Source organism: Muntiacus reevesi, chromosome 5, assembly GCF_963930625.1.
Source record: "Muntiacus reevesi chromosome 5, mMunRee1.1, whole genome shotgun sequence".
Taxonomy (NCBI): Eukaryota; Metazoa; Chordata; class Mammalia; order Artiodactyla; family Cervidae; genus Muntiacus; species Muntiacus reevesi.
The window spans coordinates 86,362,043-86,384,240 of record NC_089253.1 but is presented as its reverse complement, the minus strand read 5'-3'; the positions used below and the strand labels follow the sequence as shown (position 1 = coordinate 86,384,240).

At 36.2% G+C, this 22,198-nt stretch overlaps 1 protein-coding gene across 8 annotated transcripts in view; it reads right to left on the bottom strand.

Moving 5' to 3' along the window:
- Positions 1-22,198, bottom strand: part of SUCO (SUN domain containing ossification factor) — an 87,553-nt gene that overhangs the window by 11,980 nt on the left and 53,375 nt on the right. For 7 of the 8 annotated variants that reach the window (XM_065935714.1, XM_065935715.1, XM_065935716.1 and 4 more), the window contains 7 exons: positions 18,786-18,854; positions 17,754-17,844; positions 13,203-14,366; positions 6,802-6,889; positions 2,875-2,979; positions 830-984; positions 290-381 (listed from right to left, as the gene is read on the bottom strand). In XM_065935714.1, coding sequence (XP_065791786.1) covers positions 290-381; positions 830-984; positions 2,875-2,979; positions 6,802-6,889; positions 13,203-14,366; positions 17,754-17,844; positions 18,786-18,854 — 1,764 coding nt within the window. The remainder of the gene's footprint in view (positions 1-289; positions 382-829; positions 985-2,874; positions 2,980-6,801; positions 6,890-13,202; positions 14,367-17,753; positions 17,845-18,785; positions 18,855-22,198) is intronic. The other variant, XM_065935721.1, reaches the window with a different exon arrangement.

The following is a 22,198-nucleotide window of genomic DNA, read 5'->3' as shown; positions in this document are numbered from 1 at the left end:
TCAAACACCCCTTTCTAAAAAGAAATACTTCTAAACAGGAGCATGTGCAAACAGGCTACCAATGGCTAATTAATGGCTAATAAACTAAGACCCCCCGCCCCACCCTCTGGGCTTTTAGGAACAAAGATAAGAGTGTGGAAACGATAGTGGCTTTGACACAGCACAAAGGCCACTTCCACCCACTGTTAGGTTGCAGACGGTCTCCAACACAACATTGACATTATGCTTGTTCTAGAAGGAAGCTAGATTCACTTTTCTATATATATGTTACATATGCACAAAAATCTACCTTCTTTCCCAGTTAACTGTAGAGACTTGGATCTGATGAGTGGAAATGAAGTTCTCCTTTTCAAACTCATATCATCATAGGAAGAGAAACACCTAACATTAAGAAAAATCAACATTAGGAACAATGAGTAAAATACATATAATTTACTCTGTATTTGGGGTTAGGTGAATGCTAGAAAACTACATGCCATATAGGACTTATCTCTAAGGTAACACTCCAGTTATAGATAACACATGTAAAAAAAAATTCAACAATTATTCTCTAAAAGGCACTGTATTAAAATACCTATTCTCCTCCTTCCCCTTTGAATTCCACGTTGAAGTATCTTTCATAACCATTACATGGGTTTTTTATGTACTTAGTGTTTTCTCTATCAGAGTCTATAGAACCTTCCAGGCACAGGACCCTCTCACTTGTTCCAATGATATTTTCAACATTTTGGTTTCAAGATAATCACATGGCGAAAGAAATTATCTCAGTATCTTTTACTTGCTCAAGTTTCTCAAATAAGAGGAAAATTGTTAAATAATGCTGACTTACCTTTTAGGGCTTGGATACTGATTACTTTTAGGAAGTTTTGAAATATAATCTCCATCAAATTGAGAAGTGTTTCGACAACGCTGCATACAAAGCATCAGTCCCAAGACAACACAGAGAACCAAAGATATGACAAGATAGCTTTGTCGATCTGAAACCTGAGATGAGAAGAGAGCTTAATAACAATTTGAAAATCATATTAGGAAAAAACACTGAAATCTAAAGTTCAAAGGACAAACCATTTTAAACTTTTTTTTCAAAGTTCTTCAAAACCATAAATGCAGGGCAAGTCCTTTGAAAATATACTACAAAGGCAACGTTTTCCTTTTTCTTCTTTCCCCCTCTAATTCTTTAAAAATTTTCAAACCCATGGAAAAGTTTTAAAAATAGTACAATGAACATATGTATGCCTTTCACCTATATTCTCCAATCTTATATTCTGTCACATACATTTCATTTTTTATCATTTGTACTATCCTTTTGAGTGAGAAAAAAAAATGCTCCTACCTGTCTTTCTCATACAAAACTAAACCACCCATTACCTAGTGATTTAAGCCTAAAGATCACCCTTAATTCCTTATGACCTACATCCAAATTCCCAACAAGCTTGTCCTTCTACCTCTTAAATATATCCTCAATTTAGCAACTCCACACTATTCCCCACTTCTAAAATCCTAAACAAAGCCAGCATCACCTCATTCAGGCTATTTCAATCGCTTCCTCAATTGGTCTCCTCCCCAGTTGCTGTCTAGATGGTCTCTAAGAAGCAATTTTCCACAGAGCAGCATGTAGGGAGCTCTCAAAGTGTTGTCGATGAAATGATCCATGTTATTTCTTTACTTGATACATTTTTTTGCAATGATGAGAATAAAATTCAAACCCTAAACTGCCTACAAAGGGCTACATGACCAGGTCTCTGCCGATTTCCTGAACTCATTTCTTACCCTCACCTCTCACATTCACTCTGCTCCAGCTACACCAGTTTTCTTCTTCCTCTTTTTTTTGTGTGTGAATTAAGACCTTTGTTGCAAAATTAATTATCAAGCAAAACATTAGAAACTATGCACTTGGCTTCAGGGGCTAAGTGCATAAACCCACAGGAATGCCAGGCCACACTGCAAACTACAGAATCCGGGGATGAGGTAGCTCTCCATGAACGAACGTGGAATGATGTTTGTTATGTATTGCACACCAGCCTTCTTTCCCAAACATATTACACTGTTTTTAATCACAGGTCCTTTGTCCTACTTGTGCTAACAGGCTTGTTCTGACCCCAAGCTCTGTCTGCCTGCTAACTTCTCTTGAGCACTCAGTTCTAATGCCACTTCCTCAGGTAAGCCTTCCAACATCACCTGAGCTAAGGCAGCAACACTTAAAGCACCACCAGTTCACACATATACGTTTCATTCTCTGATAGGTGCTACTGACTGCTGTATGCCTAAACCAAGGATTGGACAGTTCATGCCTGACACACACTTGTGCTGCAATAAATGCTTCTTAAATCAATGAAAAGTTTGTTTCATTAAGCAGCTTAATGGGGCTTCCCAGGCGGCTCAGTGGTAAATAAAAGAATCCACCTGCCGATGCAGGAAATGCAAGAGACACGGGTTTGATCCCTGGGTTGGGAAGATCCCCTGGAGAAGGATATGGCAACTCACTCCAGTATTCTAGTCTAGAAAATCCCATGACAGAGGAGCCTGGTGGGCTCCAGTCCATGGGGTCGCAGAGTTGGACACAACTGAGCAGCAGCAAGCAACTTAATAATAAGCCTTTCTGAATTGGAAATGAAGTATACACTGCACCTACCAATGGTTTTCAAAAGACCTAATAGAATTGCTTTATAACTGTATTGTAGGTAAGATCTAAGCTATGAAAGCCATGTTTTCCAAAGCATTATGATAATTAATGTATTTCCATAACTTTAAACTACCACATTCTGGTGTTCTGAAAAAGTTCTCTATAAATGACAATCTTCTTGGATTAAAGTTCTTAGATATGAAGCCAACCTTTATGACACTGTTTCCTACAGTACCATCAATAACAATTACCTCATGTTTTAATTCTGCTACTGTTGTTGATAAATTTGAAACAAGCTGTGTCATATTGGTCAGCTGTGCTTGCAGCAATTGGATGGCTTCAGTTTGCCGCTGATCCTATAATAAAGGAAGAAATAAATATTTTCCTTTGTGTTTCATGTACACATTAGCTACATTATAAATTCAAATAAAATAATCTAGAAAAACTGTTAAATTCCTCAAGGTAGAGTGACATATTAATAGGTAGCTCTTAATGAATGAATATTATAAATCTGGACCAGAAATTTTTTAAAAAATCTAAAACCCTTAAGAATCTAATTAAGACTATTCAACCTTCCTCCCCTATCTGAGCAAACAAAAACACCTTTTGCCATTCACTGCTACCATGTAGAATATTGCCTAGCAAATTCTCATAAACTACTTCTCAAGTTAATGTGGACTCCGTATGTGTAAGCCAGTATATAACCAGCTACCTGCAAAATCGTCATTTTGTCAAGTGTGATTTTTCTAAACCAAAGCAGTCAATACAAAGACATATTGAAAAATTTTTGAAGAATGTTTCTGGATACAAAGCAGGCTCATACCAAGAAGGTTTTAAAAGTTCTATTTCACAGCATGATAGGGTGAAACTTAGGAAGTCACAGTCAAAAAACGACAATGGATCATCTAATCAAAGCTAGGTTATCACCAGTGAAAAGAAATTCATCAAGAACACCCATCTATCAGAATTTTAGAAACTTATAATCAACAAACATGTCTTTATTTAAAATATTACTTACATGCATATTTTAGAAGCTTATGCAATATGCTCATGGTCATGAACCTACATTAAGCAGACTGTACTGAAAATCTGTACTTACTAGTAAATTTTGGAAGAAGGAAAAGGCAACAGGAAGTCAAGGAAACCTAACACATTAATTTAGGATCTTTTATGAAATATCTACATAGCCATTTATGATTCTAAAGTTAAATGTTTCAACTTTACATTTAAATAAGTTCTAAGTCTCCACTATGTATGGGGGGGGGGGGTGGAGAGTAGGTGGATGTATAAAACTGTAACAAAAAGTTTCACTTACTTTCCTCACTGTGATCCACTGTAGTACTTTCTATCCTATTTCATTTTTTTAAAATGCTGAATGTGAGTCATTAAACTGTTTCTTTTGACTCACATCTGACAAACACTGATAAACTGTACACAGTTTTAAAGGACAAATTATTAAATTTATGATATTGGTTAACATTTCTAATCAAGATTTACTTCCAATAGTGCTAATGGTACACAAGATTATTTAAAAAGTACTTAAATAATCTTTCATAAAACACAGACTTACATATAAAGCAAACAGAAAATATTAAAATTAATAAAGAACTAAATAAATACTGCGTTCATGGGACAGAGGACTTAACAAGACTATTAAAATGCCAACTCTCCAAATTGATCCATAAATTCAACATAATCCCAATCAATATCCAAACAGGTTTTTGTTTGTTTCTGGTAGCAACTGACAAATTGATTTTAAAATCTGTGTTAGTCAAATCCAGATTAGCCAAAACAATTTTGGAAAGGAAGTGCAAAGTTGGAGGATTCACGCTATCTGGTTTCAAGAGTTCCTATATAGTTAGCCATCACAACAGTGTAGTATAAACAAATAGATAGACAAGTAAGATGAACAAAACAGAAGAGAAACCCAGAAACACAGCCACATGTATATGGCGAATGGACTTAAAATAAGTGCAAAGAAAATTCAGTGGAGAAAAGATAGTGTTTCCAACAAATGATGCTGGAAGAAAGGAATATTCATGTTTCTCAATCCCCTAGCCCTCACAAAAAAGCACTTTGATCCATACTTTATAACACTGTAACACATAGAATTTAAAACAGATCATAAACCAAATGTAAAATCAAAACTATAGGAATTTTAAAAGAAAACAAAGGCAAACAATCTTTGTGACTTTGGGTTAGGCAAAGTTTCTGTAGAGCAAAGAGAAAACAGGTAAACAGGGCTTTAACAAATTCTGCTCTTTAAAAGCTATCTTTTTTAAGAGAATAAGAAAAAAAGTAATGGATTGGGAGAAAATATTTGCAAAGCCTGTGTCTGATAAAGAACTTATACTTAGAATATGCAAATAACTTTCAAACTTCAACTGAAAAAAAAAAAAAGGCAGGTTGGAAGAACTTTACTTGGAACCACAATTATGTGTCACAAATTCAGAGTAAGATATAACTCTGCAACTTGAGACTTTTTTACCTCATGTCATCATCCTTTAGTCCCAAATAGCCTTTAGAAAAGTATAAAATTTCTTCATCATGGTAACAAACCATAAAAAAAAATTATTCCACCTCCCAGAATATTGGAAATAAAAGCAAAACTAAACAAATGGGACCTAATGAAACTTAAAAGCTTCTGCACTACAAAGGAAACTATAAGTAAGGTGAAAAGACAGCCCTCAGATTGGGAGAAAATAATAGCAAATGAAGAAACAGACAAAGGATTAATCTCAAAAATATACAAGCAACTCCTGAAGCTCAATTCCAGAAAAATAAATGACCCAATCAAAAAATGGGGCAAAGAACTAAACAGACATTTCTCCAAAGAAGACATACAGATGGCTAACAGACACATGAAAAGATGCTCAACATCACTCATTATTAGAGAAATGCAAATCAAAACCACAATGAGGTACCATTACACGCCAGTCAGGATGGCTGCTATCCAAAAGTCTACAAGCAATAAATGCTGGACAGCCACTATGGAAAACAGTGTGGAGATTTCTTAAAAAACTGGAAATAGAACTGCCATATGACCCAGCAATACCACTTCTGGGCATACACACTGAGGAAACCAGATCTGAAAGAGACACGTGCACCCCAATGTTCATCGCAGCACTGTTTATAATAGCCAGGACATGGAAGCAGCCTAGATGCCCATCAGCAGATGAATGGATAAGGAAGCTGTGGTACATATACACCATGGAATATTACTCAGCCGTTAAAAAGAATGCATTTGAATCAGTTCTAATGAGATGGACGAAACTGGAGCCCATTATACAGAGTGAAGTAAGCCAGAAAGACAAAGAACATTACAGCATACTAACACATATATATGGAATTTAGAAAGATGGTAATGATAACCCTATATGCAAAACAGAAAAAGAGACACAGAAGTACAGAACAGACTTTTGAACTCTGTGGGAGAAGGTGAGCGTGGGATGTTTCAAAAGAACAGCATGTATATTATCTATGGTGAAACAGATCACTAGCCCAGGTGAGATGCATGAGACGAGTGCTTAGGCCTGGTGCACTGGGAGGACCCAGAGGAGTCAGGTGGAGAGGGAGGTGGGAGGGGGAATCGGGATGGGGAATACGTGTAACTCTATGGCTGATTCGTGTCAATGTATGACAAAACCCATTGAAATGTTGTGAAGTAAATGGCCTCCAACTAATAAAATAAAATAAAATAAAAAAAATTATTCATGAACATCACATTTAATGGTGAAATACAAAAATCAATCCCTTGAAATCAATCCCTTAAATCAATAAGACAGGGAAATGGCTACTATCACCAGTCCTACTGCATCACTGTATAGCTCTAAGTAATAGGTAAGATTAAACAAGAAGAAAAAAGTACAAGGATTAAAAAGAAATAGAGCTATTCTTACTTACAAACAAAAAATTGTCTATTTAACAAAATTTCAAAAAAGTCCCCTACACTTCTACCCACATATATATACATACAAATCTAGAAATGTAACATGAATAATGCTCAAGAAAATTTTCTCTTGGGTATATACTGATTCTAAGAGCTAGAAATTGGTATTACAGAGTAATCATCAACTATCAGGGAAAAAGTGAACAACATTACTGATCCTTCTTACCAGAGAAAGCCTATAAAATTCAATGGAACTTTATGTAAAAAGTAAGACATAAAGATGACCAACCTGCTCCTCTGCTATTCTTGAAGTATTCTGAAGTTTCACTATTGTTTTATTGAAAGCCTTTTGCATTTCTTCCATTTGTTTTCGGTACCTGTGGAGTAAGAATTGATTTAATTTGGTTTTAATTTCTTATTTACTAATTTATTATTGGAAATACACTTCTGATTTCAATATATGAGATAAAGCCATATTTCTGAAAATGACTCTTATTGAGGTCTGTGCAATAAAGGAAAACTTATAAAGGTAAAATAAAGAGGTCCCTTGAGGTACTTGCTACCTCAACAGCACTTCTAAGCTCCTTGTTGCTACAGAAGATTTACTAGTCAAATACATAGTCAATTTATAACAAAAGATCTATGAATATACAATAGGGAAAGGACAGTCACTTCAATAAATGGTGCTAGGAAAACCAAACACCCACAAGCAACAGAAACTGGACCCCTATCTTACACCATACACAAAAAACCCAAAATGTATAAAAGACTTAATGTAAAAACTGAAACAACAGAACTCCTAGAAGAAAACATAGGCAGTTAAAGTACCTTCAATTCAGTCATGGAAATTTTTTTTTTATTAACACCAAAAACAAAGGCAATAAAAGCAAAAACAGGTTGAACTATATCAAACTGAAAAGCTACACAGAAAAAGAAACCATCAACAAAATGAAAAGGCTACCTACCAAACAGGAGAAAATATATGCAAGTCATTAATTAATCTTATAAGGGGTTAATATCCAATATATTGAGTACATACAGAATTCATACAACTCAACAGCAAAAAACAAACCATTTAAAAATTGCCAGAGAATCTGAATATTTTCCCAAAGAAAACAAATAGATGGAAGAAGATGAAAAGATACTCAACATCATAAGGGACATGCAAATCAAAATCACAATGAGTTATCACCCCCTCCCCATCTATTAAAATAGTTATTATCAAAAAGACAAAAAAAAATAACATGTTGGAGAGAATGTAGAGAAACAGGATACCTTGTACAGTCAGCAGGAATGTAAATTGGTGTAGCCACTATAGGAAACAGTATGATGGTATCTCAAAAAATTAAAAACAGAACTACCACATGACTTAGCCATTCCACTTTTGAGCATTTATCTGAAGGAAACAAAAAACACTATCTTGCAAAGATATCTGCATTCCCAAATTCACTGCAGCATTATGTACAATAGCCATGATGTGGAAGTTAACTAATCAACAAAAGAATGGATAAAGAAATGTGGTATGTGTATACCATGGACTATTATGCAACCATAAAAAAGAAGGAAGTTTTGCCATTTCTGACAACATGGGTGGACCTTGAGGGCATTATGCTACGTGAAACAAGTCAGAGAAGGACAAATATCATATGATCTCACTTACATGTGGAATTAAAAACAAAATCTTAAACTCATAGATATAGAGAACAGACTGGTGATTGTCAATTGCAGGGGGTAGAGGTTGGCAAAAGGTAAAACTTAAAATGATGAAGTAATAAGAATATATGAAAAGGCAAAAAGATAGGACAATGAAAGATGAACTCCCAAGACGACAGGTGCCCGATATGCTATTGGAGATTAATGGAGAAATAACTCCAGAAAGAATGAAGGGACGGAGCCAAAGCAAAACAACACCCAGTGGATGGGACTGGTGACAGAAGCAAGGTCCAATGCTGTAAAGAGCAATATTGCATAGCAACCTGGAATGTTAGGTCCATGAATCAAGGTAAATTGGAAATGGTCAAACAGGAGATGGCAAGTGTGAAGGTCGACATTCTAGGAATCAGCGAACTAAAATGGACTGGAATGGGTGAATTTAACTCAGATGACCATTATATCTACTACTGTGGGCAGGAATTCCTTAGAAGAAATGAAGTAGCCATCATAGTCAACAAAAGAGTCCAAAATGCAGTACTGAATGCAATCTCAAAAATGACAGAATGATCTCTGTTCATTTCCAAGCAAAGCATTCAATATCACAGTAACCCTCCAAGACTGTGCCCCAACCAGTAACGCTGAAGAAGCTGAAGTTGAATGGTTCTATGAAGACCTACAAGACCTTCTAGAACTAACATCTAAAAAAGATGTCCTTTTTATTACAGGGGACTGGAATACAACAGTAGAAAGTCAAGAAACACCTGGAGTGACAGGCAAATTTGGCCTTGGAGTACAGAATGAAGCAGGGCAAAGGCTAATAGAGTTTTGCAAGAGACCGCACTGGTCATAGCAAACACCCTCTTCCACAACACAAGAGAAGACTCTACACATGGACATCACCAGATGGTCAATACTGAAATCAGCTCGATTACATTCTTTGCAGCCAAAGATGGAGAAACTCTATACAGTCAGCAAAAACAAGACCAGGAGCTGACTATGGCTCAGATCATGAACTCCTTATTGCCAAATTCAGACTTAAGTTGAAGAAAGTGGGGAAAACCACTAAACCATTAAGGTATGACCTAAATCAAATCCCTTACGATTATACAGTGGAAGTCAGAAATAGATTTAAGGGACTAGATCTGACAGAGTGCCTGATGAACTATGGACGGAAGTTCGTGACACTGTACAAGAGACAGGGAACAAGACTACCCCCAAGAAAAAGAAATGCAAAAAAGCAAAATGGCTGTCTGAGGAGTCCTTACAAATAGCTGTGAAAAGAAGAGAAGTGGAAAGCAAAGGAGAAAAGGAAAGATATACCCATTTGAATGCAGAGTTCCAAAGAATAGCAAGGACAGACAAGAAAGCCTTCCTCAGTGATCAGTGCAAGAAATAGAGGAAAATAATAGAATGCGAAAGACTAGAGATCTCTTCAAGAAAATTAGAGATACCAAGGGAACATTTCATGCAAAGATGGGCTCAATAAAGTAAAGAAATGGTATGGACCTAGTAGAAGCCGAAGATATGAAGAAGAGGTGGCAATACACAGAAGAACTGTACAAAAAAGATCTTCATTACCCAGATAACCACGATGGTGTGATCACTCACCTAGAGCCAGACATCCTGGAATGTGAAGTCAAGTGGGCCTTAGGAAGCATCACTACAAACAAAGCTAGTGGAGGTGATGAATTCCAGTTGAGCTATTTCAAATCCTAAATGATGATGCTGTGAAAGTGCTATACTCAATATGTCAGCAAATTTGGAAAACTCAGCAGTGGCCACAGGACTAGAAAAGGGTCAGTTTTCATTCCAATACCAAAGAAATGCAATGCCAAAGAATGCTCAAACTACCACACAATTGCACTCATATCACATGCTAGCAAAGTAATGATCAAAATTCTCCAAGCCAGGCTTCAGCAATACATGAACCATGAACTTCCAGATGTTCAAGCTGGTTTTAGAAAAGGCAGAGGAACCAGAGATCAAATTGCCAACATTGGCTGGATCATCAAAAAAGCAAGAGAGTTCCAGAAGAACATCTATTTCTGCTTTACTGACTATGCCAAAGTCTTTGACTATGTGGATCACAACAAACTGGAAAATTCTTCAAGAGATGGGCATACCAGACCACCTGACATGCCTCTTGAGAAATATGTATGCAGGTCAGGAAGCAACAGTTAGAACTGGACATGGAACAACAGACTGGTTCCAAATAGGAAAAGGAGTACGTCAAGGCTGTACATTGTCACCCTGCTTATTTAACTTATATGCAGAATACATCATGAGAAAGGCTGGGGTGGATGAAGCACAAGCTGGAATCAAGATTGCTGGGAGAAATATCAGTAACCTCAGATATGCAGATGACACCACCCTTATGGTAGAAAGTGAAGAAGAACTAGAGAGCCTCTTGATGAAAGTGAAAGAGGAGAGTGAAAAAGTTGGCTTAAAGCTCAACATTCAGAAAACTAAGATCATGGCATCCGGTTCCATCAGTTCAGTCATGTCTGCTCAGTCGTGTCCGACTCTTTGCTACCCCATGAACCACAGCACGCCAGGCCTTCCTGTCCATCACCAAGTCCCGGAGTCCACCCAAACCCATGTCCATTGTGTCAGTGATGCCATCCAACCACCTCATCCTCTGTCGTCCCCTTCTCCTCCTGCCCTCAATCTTTCCCAGCATCAGGGTCTTTTCAAATGAGTCAGCTCTCCTCTCCAGGTGGCCAAAGTATTGGAGTTTCAGCTTCAACATCAGTCCTTCCAATGAACGTCTAGGACTGATCTCCTTTAGGATATACTGGTTGGATCTCCTTGCAAACCAAGGGACTCTCAAGAGTCTTCTCCAACACCACAGTTCAAAAGCATCAGTTCTTCGGCACTCAACCTTCTTTATAGTCCAACTCTCACATCCATACATGACCACTGGAAAAACCATAGCCTTGACTAGATGGACCTTTTTTGACAAAGTAATGTCTTTGCTTTTTAATATGCTGTCTAGGTTGGTCATAACTTTCCTTCCAAGGAGTAAGCGTCTTTTAATTTCATGACTGCCAGTACCATCACTTCGTGGCAAACAGATGGGGAAACAGTGGAAATGGTGGCTGACTTTATTTTTTTGGGCTCCAAAATCACTGCAGATGGTGACTGCAGCCATGAAATTAAAAGACACTTACTCCTTGGAAGGAAAGTTATGACCAACCTAGACAGCATATTAAAAAGCAAAGACATTACTTTGTCAAAAAAGGTCCATCTAGTCAAGGCTATGGTTTTTCCAGTGGTCATGTATGGATGTGAGAGTTGGACTATAAAGGTTGAGCGCCGAAGAACTGATGCTTTTGAACTGTTGTGTTGGAGGAGACTCTTGAGAGTCCCCTGGACTGCAAGGAGATCCAACCAGTTCATCCTAAAGGAGATCGGTCCTGGGCGTTCATTCAAAGGACTGACATTGAAGCTAAAACTCCAATACTTTGGCCACCTGATGCGAAGAGCTGACTCATTTGAAAAGACCCTGATGTTGGGAAAGATTGAGGGCAGGAGAAGGGGACGACAGAGGATGAGGTGGTTGGATGGCCTCACTGACTCAATGGACATGAGTTTGGGTAAGCTCCAGGAGTTGGTGATAGGCAGGGAGGCTTGGCATGCTGCAGCCCACAGGGTCACAAAGAGTCAGACACGACTGAGCGACTGAACTTAACTGAGTAAGAATATAATGTATATAGCATGTTGACTACAGTTGATAATACTGGATTGTATATTTGAAAGTTGCTAACAGAGTAGACCTTAAAACTTATCACAAGGAAAAAAACCTGTAACTACATGGTGATCATATTAACAGATTTAGTTTGGTAATCATTTAGTATATATACAAATATCAAATCATTGTTATACCTAAAATAATATAATGTTCCACATCAATTACATTTCAAAAAAAAGAAGATTTATCATTCATGATTTCAGTGGTTCCTTTAGTGGGCGTAAAAAGGGTGGGAGTGGGGAGAGGCTTGAACAAGTATGATGCAAGCATATACACACACCCACATAAAATTTGCCAATAAATTATATGCACGGATTAAGAAGTAATATCTTTTAGCAAATAATAATGACTTTAGGGACATTTCATTAGTAGCATTTTAATTTAAGAGGACTAGGAAAAGGTAGTATTTCAGAAATTCTGGGCACTGAGTGCCTTGTGGTTATAAAATGTTGGGAAAGTCCTAAGGCACAATGACACTTAAGAAACAATGACAATAAAAAAAAGTCCTAAGGCACAATGACACTTAAGAAACAATGACAATAAAAAAATTGGCTTAAGTGGGGAAATGTGCCGGGGGGTCTTCATCACTGCATAAGCAAACTGCCATTGCCTCTGGCATTTTATAAGCACAAGAAGGTATATTATTACAACTAGGACTAGGATTCTGGATACTTGCTGAAAGAGTTCAAATGTTGCCTAATCATCTAGTTTAGTCTATTCCAGTCTTATTTAAATTCTTAAATAATACCTAGTCAAGTTCTACAAAGAGCTTTAAGGTCTATAAAAATTCTACCATGAGTGCTGTGGGAATCAAACAGCAAAAGTAGCTAAAGTTAAGCAAGAGGAGATAGGAGAAACTGATACAGATAATTCAAATTTGTTATGTCACTTAGTATTTCTAAAAATGGAAATCACTTCTTAAAATTACTGACCAACATCCAAATAACTTTCTCTCTCCAGCTAAAATGTTGCTTATTACTACTACAGTCATTGTTTAGCCGCTAAGCTGTGTCTGATCTCTTGCGACCCCATGGACTATAGCCTGCCCAGCTCCTGTCCATGGGATTTCCCAGGCAAGAATACTGGAGTGGGTTGCCATTTCCTTCTCCAGGGGATCTTCCTGACCCAGGGATTAAAGGTATGTCTCCTGCATTGGCAGGCAAGTTCTTAACCATTAAGCCACCAAGGAATCATGAGATAATTAAATCCTCTCCTTTAGTCAGATTATACTCTGCTACTTAACTCACCTTGCAAAGTGGATTGTGCTAATTCATAAGAAAGCTTACCTTTGACTAAGTTCCTCCAGGTAGCGACCACTGAGAGACATGTTAACTTCTAAGGCTTTAATACGGTTATTAAGTCTCATAAATACTGATTCCTTTTGGTTTGATCCATGTACAAGATTTCCATTAGCATATCCTAGATCTGAGGAGTTTTGCAATTCAGCATAAAAATCTGTAGCTGTCCTCTGTAACCCTCTTAAAAGGACATCTTCTGGAGACTGTTCATCTTCTTTTACTTCAGGTAATGAAGAAGAATCCACAACAGGAGTTGAAATTTGCTTTGGTGTGTCAGCTATGTTCATTGTGGCTTCCCCATCTTCAATGTCTGGCACAGTAGCTGTGTTTACAGGTGGCACTATTGTTTCAGATAGCTTTGTGGTGATTTGCATGGAGTTTATGTCTTCTTTTACAACATTATCCATTACTTCATCAAGTATTTTTGTTTCGTAGATCACAGCTGGTTTCTCTATAGAACTAAAACTCTCAGACCTTTTTTCTGTTTTATCATCAACCTCAACAGAACTGTCTTGGGGAATCACTTGTGATGGTGAATGCCCTGCCTCATATTTAATAGGCTCAGATACTTCTATTTTAGATAATGAGTTGATTTCTGGAGTAACATCTAAGAGAACAGACTGAGAAAGAGTTTGAGGATGGCTTGGTTCAAGTTCAATTGCATCTAAAGTGTGATTAATTAAATCTTCCTGGAGCACACCACTTAAATCATCTAGAACAATGGTTTCAGCTTCCTTTTCCTTATTCTTACTGTCTGGTTCTCCAACTGGAGGCTGCAATAATGAAACATCTACTGGTTCTTCAGGAAGTACTAGTGGTGGTTCAGCTGATGTAAGATACTCTTTTTCTTTACTCAGAGCAGTTCTGCTGCGTTGCCGATAACGAGCAACTCTAACTGAACACCATTTATATATATATTCCGAAAAACTAGAAATACAACAAATTGTGGTGAGTTCACTGCAAAATATTTGTGTCTCTGACTCAAACCAAGGTGATGTTTCATCCTCTTGTTCGCCACTGCCCAGAAGGGTCACTGTAGAAGGACTTGCCTCCTCTTCTTCTTCTTGAACTAGCTGTACAATGGGACTTTCTTTTGTAGGATCTGGTGACAGTGACTCGGTGTCAGGTACATGTCCTCCAGTGGTTTCAAACCTAGAAATACATATTCATAATTATGTTTAAGGAAAATAAATGCACCACACATAAGATAAAAAGAAGGGAAAGGACAGAAAACACTCAAATTCACTTTGAATGAATTACTATCCTTCAAATCACTTTCATTATAAAAACAGCATTATTCAGGAATGGTAACAGAAAGATAATCTATCAAGTGACAAGCCAGATGATTCAAATCACCATATTTACCAAATCAAGTTTTTCTTTAATCTCTAAGAATAGTTATGTGAATATTTCCATTTACTGAACATAGTACCTTTACTGAATATTTCCATTTAGTGAATATAGTACCCTTCCTCCCATATTCACCAATATCACAAGCTTTATCACCCCTTATATCAGAAACTGAGCTACCCAAGGGCTATGGAAGTCCCAGTTAGAACAAGAAGCCAGGACCTTACTACGAATGCACTTTGTGCCTGAGTAGCCTACTTTCAAGAGTCATCCTACAGTTGACCCTTGAACCGTATGCAGCAAGTCAGAGTTGCTGGCCTTACACACTGTGTAACTCACAGCCTGTCCTCCATGTCCACAGTTCCTCTATACTTCAGCTCTGCATCCATAGATTCAACTAACTGAGATCATCTGTACTGCAGTATTTACTAACAAAATAAATCCACGTGTAAGTAGATCTGTACAGTTCAAACCCGTAATTCAAGAGTCAACTGCAGATTTCTCAAAGATCATTTCTCTATGGAGATTTGAGGAATTTCAATGTGGCATTACACACACACACACAGGATTATCTGCTCTAGAAAGCAGAAAATATCCCTACTCCCCCCAAATAATCTCAGTATTATCTAGGTTAATTTTCAATTACTGAAAGCTAAATACTTAACCATTGTAATGAAAATCCTGGCTAATAATAAACTACTAGTGTCACTAACTTAGTCCTATCTTTGGGCTCTGGAGTATGCGTGTCCAGTAGGGAAGAGTGGGGAATTCAAGCTGGTGGGAACAGTGTTGTAAATTATAATATCTGTGGTCCCTTCCAAGATAAAGGTAATGAATTTCCAGGTGCAGCCTTTGTAGCAACAAAGGTATAATTTGAAAAAACAAAGTAATTTGAATACCAAAAAGAAATCTTCATATGCAAATTTTCCTACTGTGAAACACTACTAAAATTGTCAGGAAATGTCTTTAAATGAAGTCTAATATCACAACAGCAAAGTAGGAATAAAAAAAAAAAAAAACCCAGTATCTAGGGACTTCCTTTGCAGTCCAGTGACTGGAACTTTGCCTTACAAGGCAGGGGTATGGGTTTGATCTCTGGTCAGGAGGCTAAGATCACAGATGCTCAGAGTCAAAAAACCAAAACATAAAACATAAGTAATATCATAACAAATTCAATAAAGGTTTTAAAAATGGTCCACATTTAAAAAAAAAAAAAGTTTTTCTACAGAAATTTTTTTTAAAAGACAATATCTAAAAGCTGGACTTTCATTTTGTTGACAATAAAATAGTAAACAGACTAAATTAAAACATAATTACATAATTAGGCTAAGCTTCCCTTAACAGATGATATAGATACAGACAGCAGTATGTAATCTCTACACAATATTTCTTACAACGAAACTGAATTAATTTGGTAAAAATTAAGTTATACTCTCTTGTGCTGTGCTGTGCTGGGTTGCTCAGTCATGTTCTTCTCTTTGCGACCCCATGGACTGCAGCCCGCAGGCTCCTCTGTCCATGGGGATTCTCCAGGCAAGAATACTGGAATGGGTTGCCATACCCTTCTCCAGGGAATCTTCCCAACCAGGGAAGATCAGGGATCGAATTCAATCTCCCACATTGCAGGCAGATTCTTTTATCACCTGAGTCACCAGGGAAGCGCTATCATCTGTGTATACACTCTAATCAGAGTTACACTTTAAAAAATTCAAACCTGGGAAAAGAAAGTGAGTCGTTTCATAAAAACTTTGAGTGATACCGTATCATGAATTCTTTTTTTTCAGAACTGCCATATAATCATCAAAAAGAATTTAAAACAAACATACATGAAGAAACATTAAGTAAAAACAAACATACATGAAGAAACATTAAGTAAAGAAAGTTATGCAAGAGTATCTACTAAAAACAAAACACTAAAGCAGAAGAATAAAAACTGTTACATTAGCTTGATGTGGTATCTTTCAATAAATATTTACACACACACACACACACACACACACACACACGAGGGAGTAAATGTAAATATATACGTGTGTGTGTGTGTGTGCATCTATGTGTAAAATAAAATTAATCTAGTTTTGAAAAATAAAGACATACTATTATGTGTTAGTCACTGAAGAACCTAGTTACAAAACTGAGACAGATCCACATAATTAGAAACGTCAAGAATTTCTATACCAAAGAGATTTCTTAGGACCATCTAGGAATCAGTAACACATAATGTTACATTTCAGGAAAACACAAATTTGACACTGTGCCATTCAAAGCACAAAAATCTCATTTTTAAATTAACACAGTACCTTGGAATTACAGCTCAAAAGCACACTCATTCATCACTTATTACCTTGAACTGTCTCATGTAAATATCTTATCTCATTATGTATAGTTCCTCTGAGAGAATGTCTGTCAAAGTTTACAGGGAGTATATCTAATGAAATATACATAGCTAAATTTATAATAACTATAACCAGACTATCCCAATAACCCAAATCATCAGTGAGCCTACCCATTTCAGATCAGAGGCTGAGGCACAAACAGACCCTAATCACCTCTACCTCTGGTCTAGGAAAACCAGAGTCTGAGCAGCTCCGGGAGCTGGTGAGGGACAGGGAAGCCTGGGGTGCTACAGTCCATGGAGTCACAAAGAGTCAGACATGCCTGAGCGACTGAACTGACTGACTGACTGACGCATATATATCCCTGCCCAAAGTAACCACTGCAACCTCGGGAAAGACCTATATCATTCAATTTCAGAAACTGAACACTCTAAGAGTAAGCTGTGTAACCAACATATCATTTAAAAATCACTGCTCTAAGTATTTCAGGTACCCTTTATTGCTTTCTAGGCATAGCACAGATATATAAATAATCAAGGCTTTTAAATCTGAACTTAATAAAAACAGGCCTTTAAAATTTGTCCTCAAACTTATACCTGAGAGTTAATTATTTGCAATAAGGAAAAGATTAAGTATTGTAAATAATAAAAGTAACACCACAGCAAAATAACACACATTTGGTCTATCTACGGTGAACTGCCAGTATACAAAAAGCAACTTGAAGATGTTATAAGTGGCTGTGGAATGTCTGTCCCATGATTTCAGTTTTTCATTTCCCACAAATCACAAGTACCTTTTTACATACAAGTATATCTCCCTTTTACTAGAACTCTAATATCCCAATATAACTTACTCATGTGATGGAACAGGAGCTGAAACAGGAGCTGATTCAGGCATTTTGGGTGCAGCTGTGGCAGAAGCATTCTCAGATATAGTTTTATTTCCTATTTTAAGAAAGATGTCCATATTGAGTTTAATTTTAAAAAGCTATACCATGAAAATATTTCACTATAACAAATAAGGAACTTAGATTCTCAAGGGAGAAGAAAAAAAGTCAAACAGGTTTATTACTGCAGACTCTGCTTTTTTTTTCCCATCAAGTTCTTTTAAAAAGAAATAATCATCAAAAGTCACAACTATAAGTAGTGCATATTCTTTCTCAACTTCTCAGAAAATTAAAGCAAGTAAGATAACTATGAGTTTTGTGTGATCTTACATGATTAATAAGATACTGCAGTTACTAAAGAGAATAAGAAGAAATAAATGGGACATTTTAAGTTTGCACTTAGTACTAAATTTTATTGAAGTATATTTGACATACAACATTATATTCATTTTCATGTGTATAACATAGTGATTTGACATTTGTATACACTGCAAAATGATCACCACAATAAGTCTAACTGCCATCTGCACCACATTGCATTCCCCATGTTATATATTACAACCCCATGACTTATTTTATAACTGGAATGAAGCATTTTTGAAAACAAAAAAAGGGCAAGATTGTTTCCCCTTGTTCATAATATTCATATTTCTATTACTTTCTAAATTGAATTGCTATTTGATAAATAAAAGCATACTTCAAGTAACCATTAGAGTATCAAAACCTCAGGAAAGAACTAGGGATAAAATCATTACTTTTACAGCAGGTTAAGAGTTAAAAATCAAATTAATGATTTTTATATAGACAAGATACTATTTATTAAAGAGAACTTGTGAAATTCAAATAAACAATGAATAATAGAAGATTGGCAAGTTCCTTTGAATGGTTTCTATATTTCTAAATAAAAAATCAAACTGCTTGGCTTATTAATTAATTTTACTAACTAGGAAGACCCCTGGAGTATCATATATTTAAAAGACCCATGAAATGATTAGGTACCTTCTGTCAGGTCTTCAGTTTTTGCTCCCAGAATATTAGCGGCAATATTCACCATATTTAGAATGGCATCTAAAACAAAATTCAATCAGAAAAAAATACTAATACACCTAAGTATTTTCATATAACTTGATATCATATAGTAAAAAACCATTTGTAATGGTCTTTTTGCATTTTTTGGACTAATTATCTTTTTGCTAACCTTACTATTTTATTTTAGTCCAATAAAAGATACAAATTTCAGGCAAAAAGTATTATATATAAATCTGAACTTTTATGTTCAGAAGGATTTTTAAATCTAATTATACTTGTTTTTTACAAAACTTCCCCAAACCTTTCAGCAAATCATAAGATTCAAATATAATTCAGCATATAGCCTGCACTGAGACAGGAATGAAATGTGACAACCAAAACCCATAATTTACAGCAAAGCCTTTTTTTTTTTTAAAGAAAAGTTTCTACAGTTTAAACCAAAAACAAACAAAAAATCCTTTTCCTAAACATGTGACTTTCATAGGTAAAAATAAATAAAATGGGAAGACTATTCTTCAAAGGACAGCAGAAAGACTGTTTTCAACTATGAATGTAAAATATCTAAGTAATATGGTTAAATCCCAAATTGACACTGCATAGAATCATGCCTTTGATGATGTGTAACAATGTTTTATGGACAATAAATGACAAATTCTTTTCTGAACTGGGTGAATATGGGCATGAGAAGATGAATTAAAAGTCCAAGTCATAAAACTTAAGTGCTGTAGTTAAAGCAATCTGCATACTTTCTAATTCTTCCTCTCTTTCCAAAGAGGTTATCTCAATGATGAGTAAAGTGCTACAAACCTTAGTATCTACATAAATGGCTGAAGATACATGAGGACCACGAAATATCATAACTCCATAAAAAGCTGGCTTGGAATAGAACACTTCCTTCTAGTAATTTAATGTAATTTCACAGGAAATTCAATTCCAACTCCAATCTAATCTCTGAAATTCTACTAGAAGGTAATTCACAAGGTTTTTCTATCATTAAAATACTAACATCTGGCAGGGGCTACATTTAAACCTCATCACTGTTTTCCAATTTGGTTTCCTTTCCTAAAAGAGATCGGAGTTTTCATCACACTTTCATGAAAACCAGAGATGTGAGAAGTAGGAAAGGATCTAAAGAAGGAAAAGCTAGCATATCCAGAAGATTGGAAACAAGCCAAGCACTGTCATCTGGTGCTGATACTGTAAACATATGCTTTATGACAGGTAGAAACAGTAGGAGATTTTAGACTTTTAAATGTGATAACTAGTACATAATTATTAACTTTAAACTTTACATAACTATGATTCTATAATCTGAAAGACAAGCAGCAGTGGTACTTTGTTTCTAATCATTAACACACAAAAGCTTTATATTTGCTTTTGAAATATCTAGGATTATAGGTCAACCTTGTCCTTTCACCTGGGAAATTGTTAAAACAGAGAAGCAGTCTTAGATCTTAAGCTGAAGAGATACCTCAGCATAAAAACAGGAAATGGAAACTCCATTCCCTTACAAACAAAAATTAAGTAGCAATGGAAACTCTATTTCCTCATAAATCAAATTTTAATGTCAACCAATACTGCAAGGAGATCAAACCAGTCAATCCTAAAGGAAATCAGTCCTGAAGATTCATTGGAAGCACTGATGCTGAAGCTCCAATACTTTGGCCACTTGCTGTGAAGAGCCAACTGATTAGAAAAGACCCTGATGCTGGGAAAGACTGAAGGCAGGAGAAGGGGACGACAGAGAATGAGATGGTTGGATGACCCCATGGACATGAGTCTGAGCAAGCTCCGGGAGTTGGTAATGGACAGGGAAGCCTGGCATGCTGCAGTCCATGGGGTCGCAAAGGGTCAGGACAAGACTGAGCTACTGAGCTGCACTGAATATTGCAACAGTAGTATCTGATCCTCTACTTAGCCTGACAGTTGAAGTTCAATCACAACTGACTGCTCACAGAACCAAAATTCTGAAATTAAGTCTATATTCTAAGTCCCTTGTGCTTGCTTCAAAGGGCAATCTTACCTCAGATTTCAAATTTTTGCATTTAAATTTTTTGGTATTATTATTAAAAGCTTTAAAAGTGTGTATCTGTTAATCTGTGTAAAGAAAGTTTTAGAGTATTATTTTTTAATGTAAATTTTTATACTAGTACCTAAAATAAGGAAGATTTATACATACTACTCATTATTTAAAAATATTAACAAAATATAACAAAAATATAACAAAAGTAAAATCTGGCAGATTCTTCTTTCTCAGCCCATCTAACCTATAAGAAATAATCTTGCTATGTTCACAGGATGCTGTCAAATACAGTTTTTTTCTTTTGAGAGAAAGTAGCTTTGTGAATTTTCTTACCAGTCTCACTTTGCATCCAAACACATGACTACTTGTCACGATCATAATCTAATCACTGAAAAGCCTTCAGAAAGGCTAAAGGGTAAAAGTGACAATTTGGAATATAGCGCCATGCTAGACACCTGCTCTCAACTTCTCATGGATTTGCTAATTCCTTTCTCTTGAATTGGGTAACTTTTCAACCCATCCCAGTACTTTAGGAATGAAACTCTCTCCTAGGGACCAAATATCAATATGTTATATACACTAAGTCCCCAACACACCAATGGCTCTTTTTGATATAGAAAACCAAATGCCTCTGCTACAACACAAGAAGACAAACCGGTGAAAAAACTACTTCCTCCTATGTGTACTGAGCTACTAACTGCAACACGCCTACCTTCCTTCTCTGTTCCTTCTAGGATCTTAAAATAAATACATTCATTAAAAAGTATTCTGACTTAAAAGAAAAACTACACTTTGTCTTAAACTTATACAGAAAGAGAAGCAGAAATCTGGCCCTGAGCAAATCTGATGACTCTAATAAAATATAGATCATATTTAGGAGTAAAGGCAGACTTGCAAGAATATCAAAGTAGAGAGTGGCCTGGAAGACCCACATGACCAAGCACAAGTAGAATAGATTGATACGAAGAATTTCGGTTGATGTAAAATATTTAAATGTTCTGGATCAAGAATGTAAACAAAAGATTCAGGCAGAAGAGTCCCAGAACTGGCATACATACAAAGCCAAGAATGCTGCTCAAAGATAGTAGTCTCTCCCTTTCTGGAAGTTCAGTAAATTATATAATATCAAAAATGTCTAAATAAGCAGCATGCATACTCTTTGACAACCAAGTCCCATTAGAAGCAACATATTCTGGTGATGTATATTTCCTGTGACTACCAACTACTCAATAGCAAAAGAAAAAAAGAGTTTCTCTTTTAAAGGCACAGAATCCTCTTTTGGAGACATTATGTAAATATTAAAAATAAATTAGGTGCAAAATTGGCCAATTTCAAGCTAATTTAGAAAGTGGTGATGATT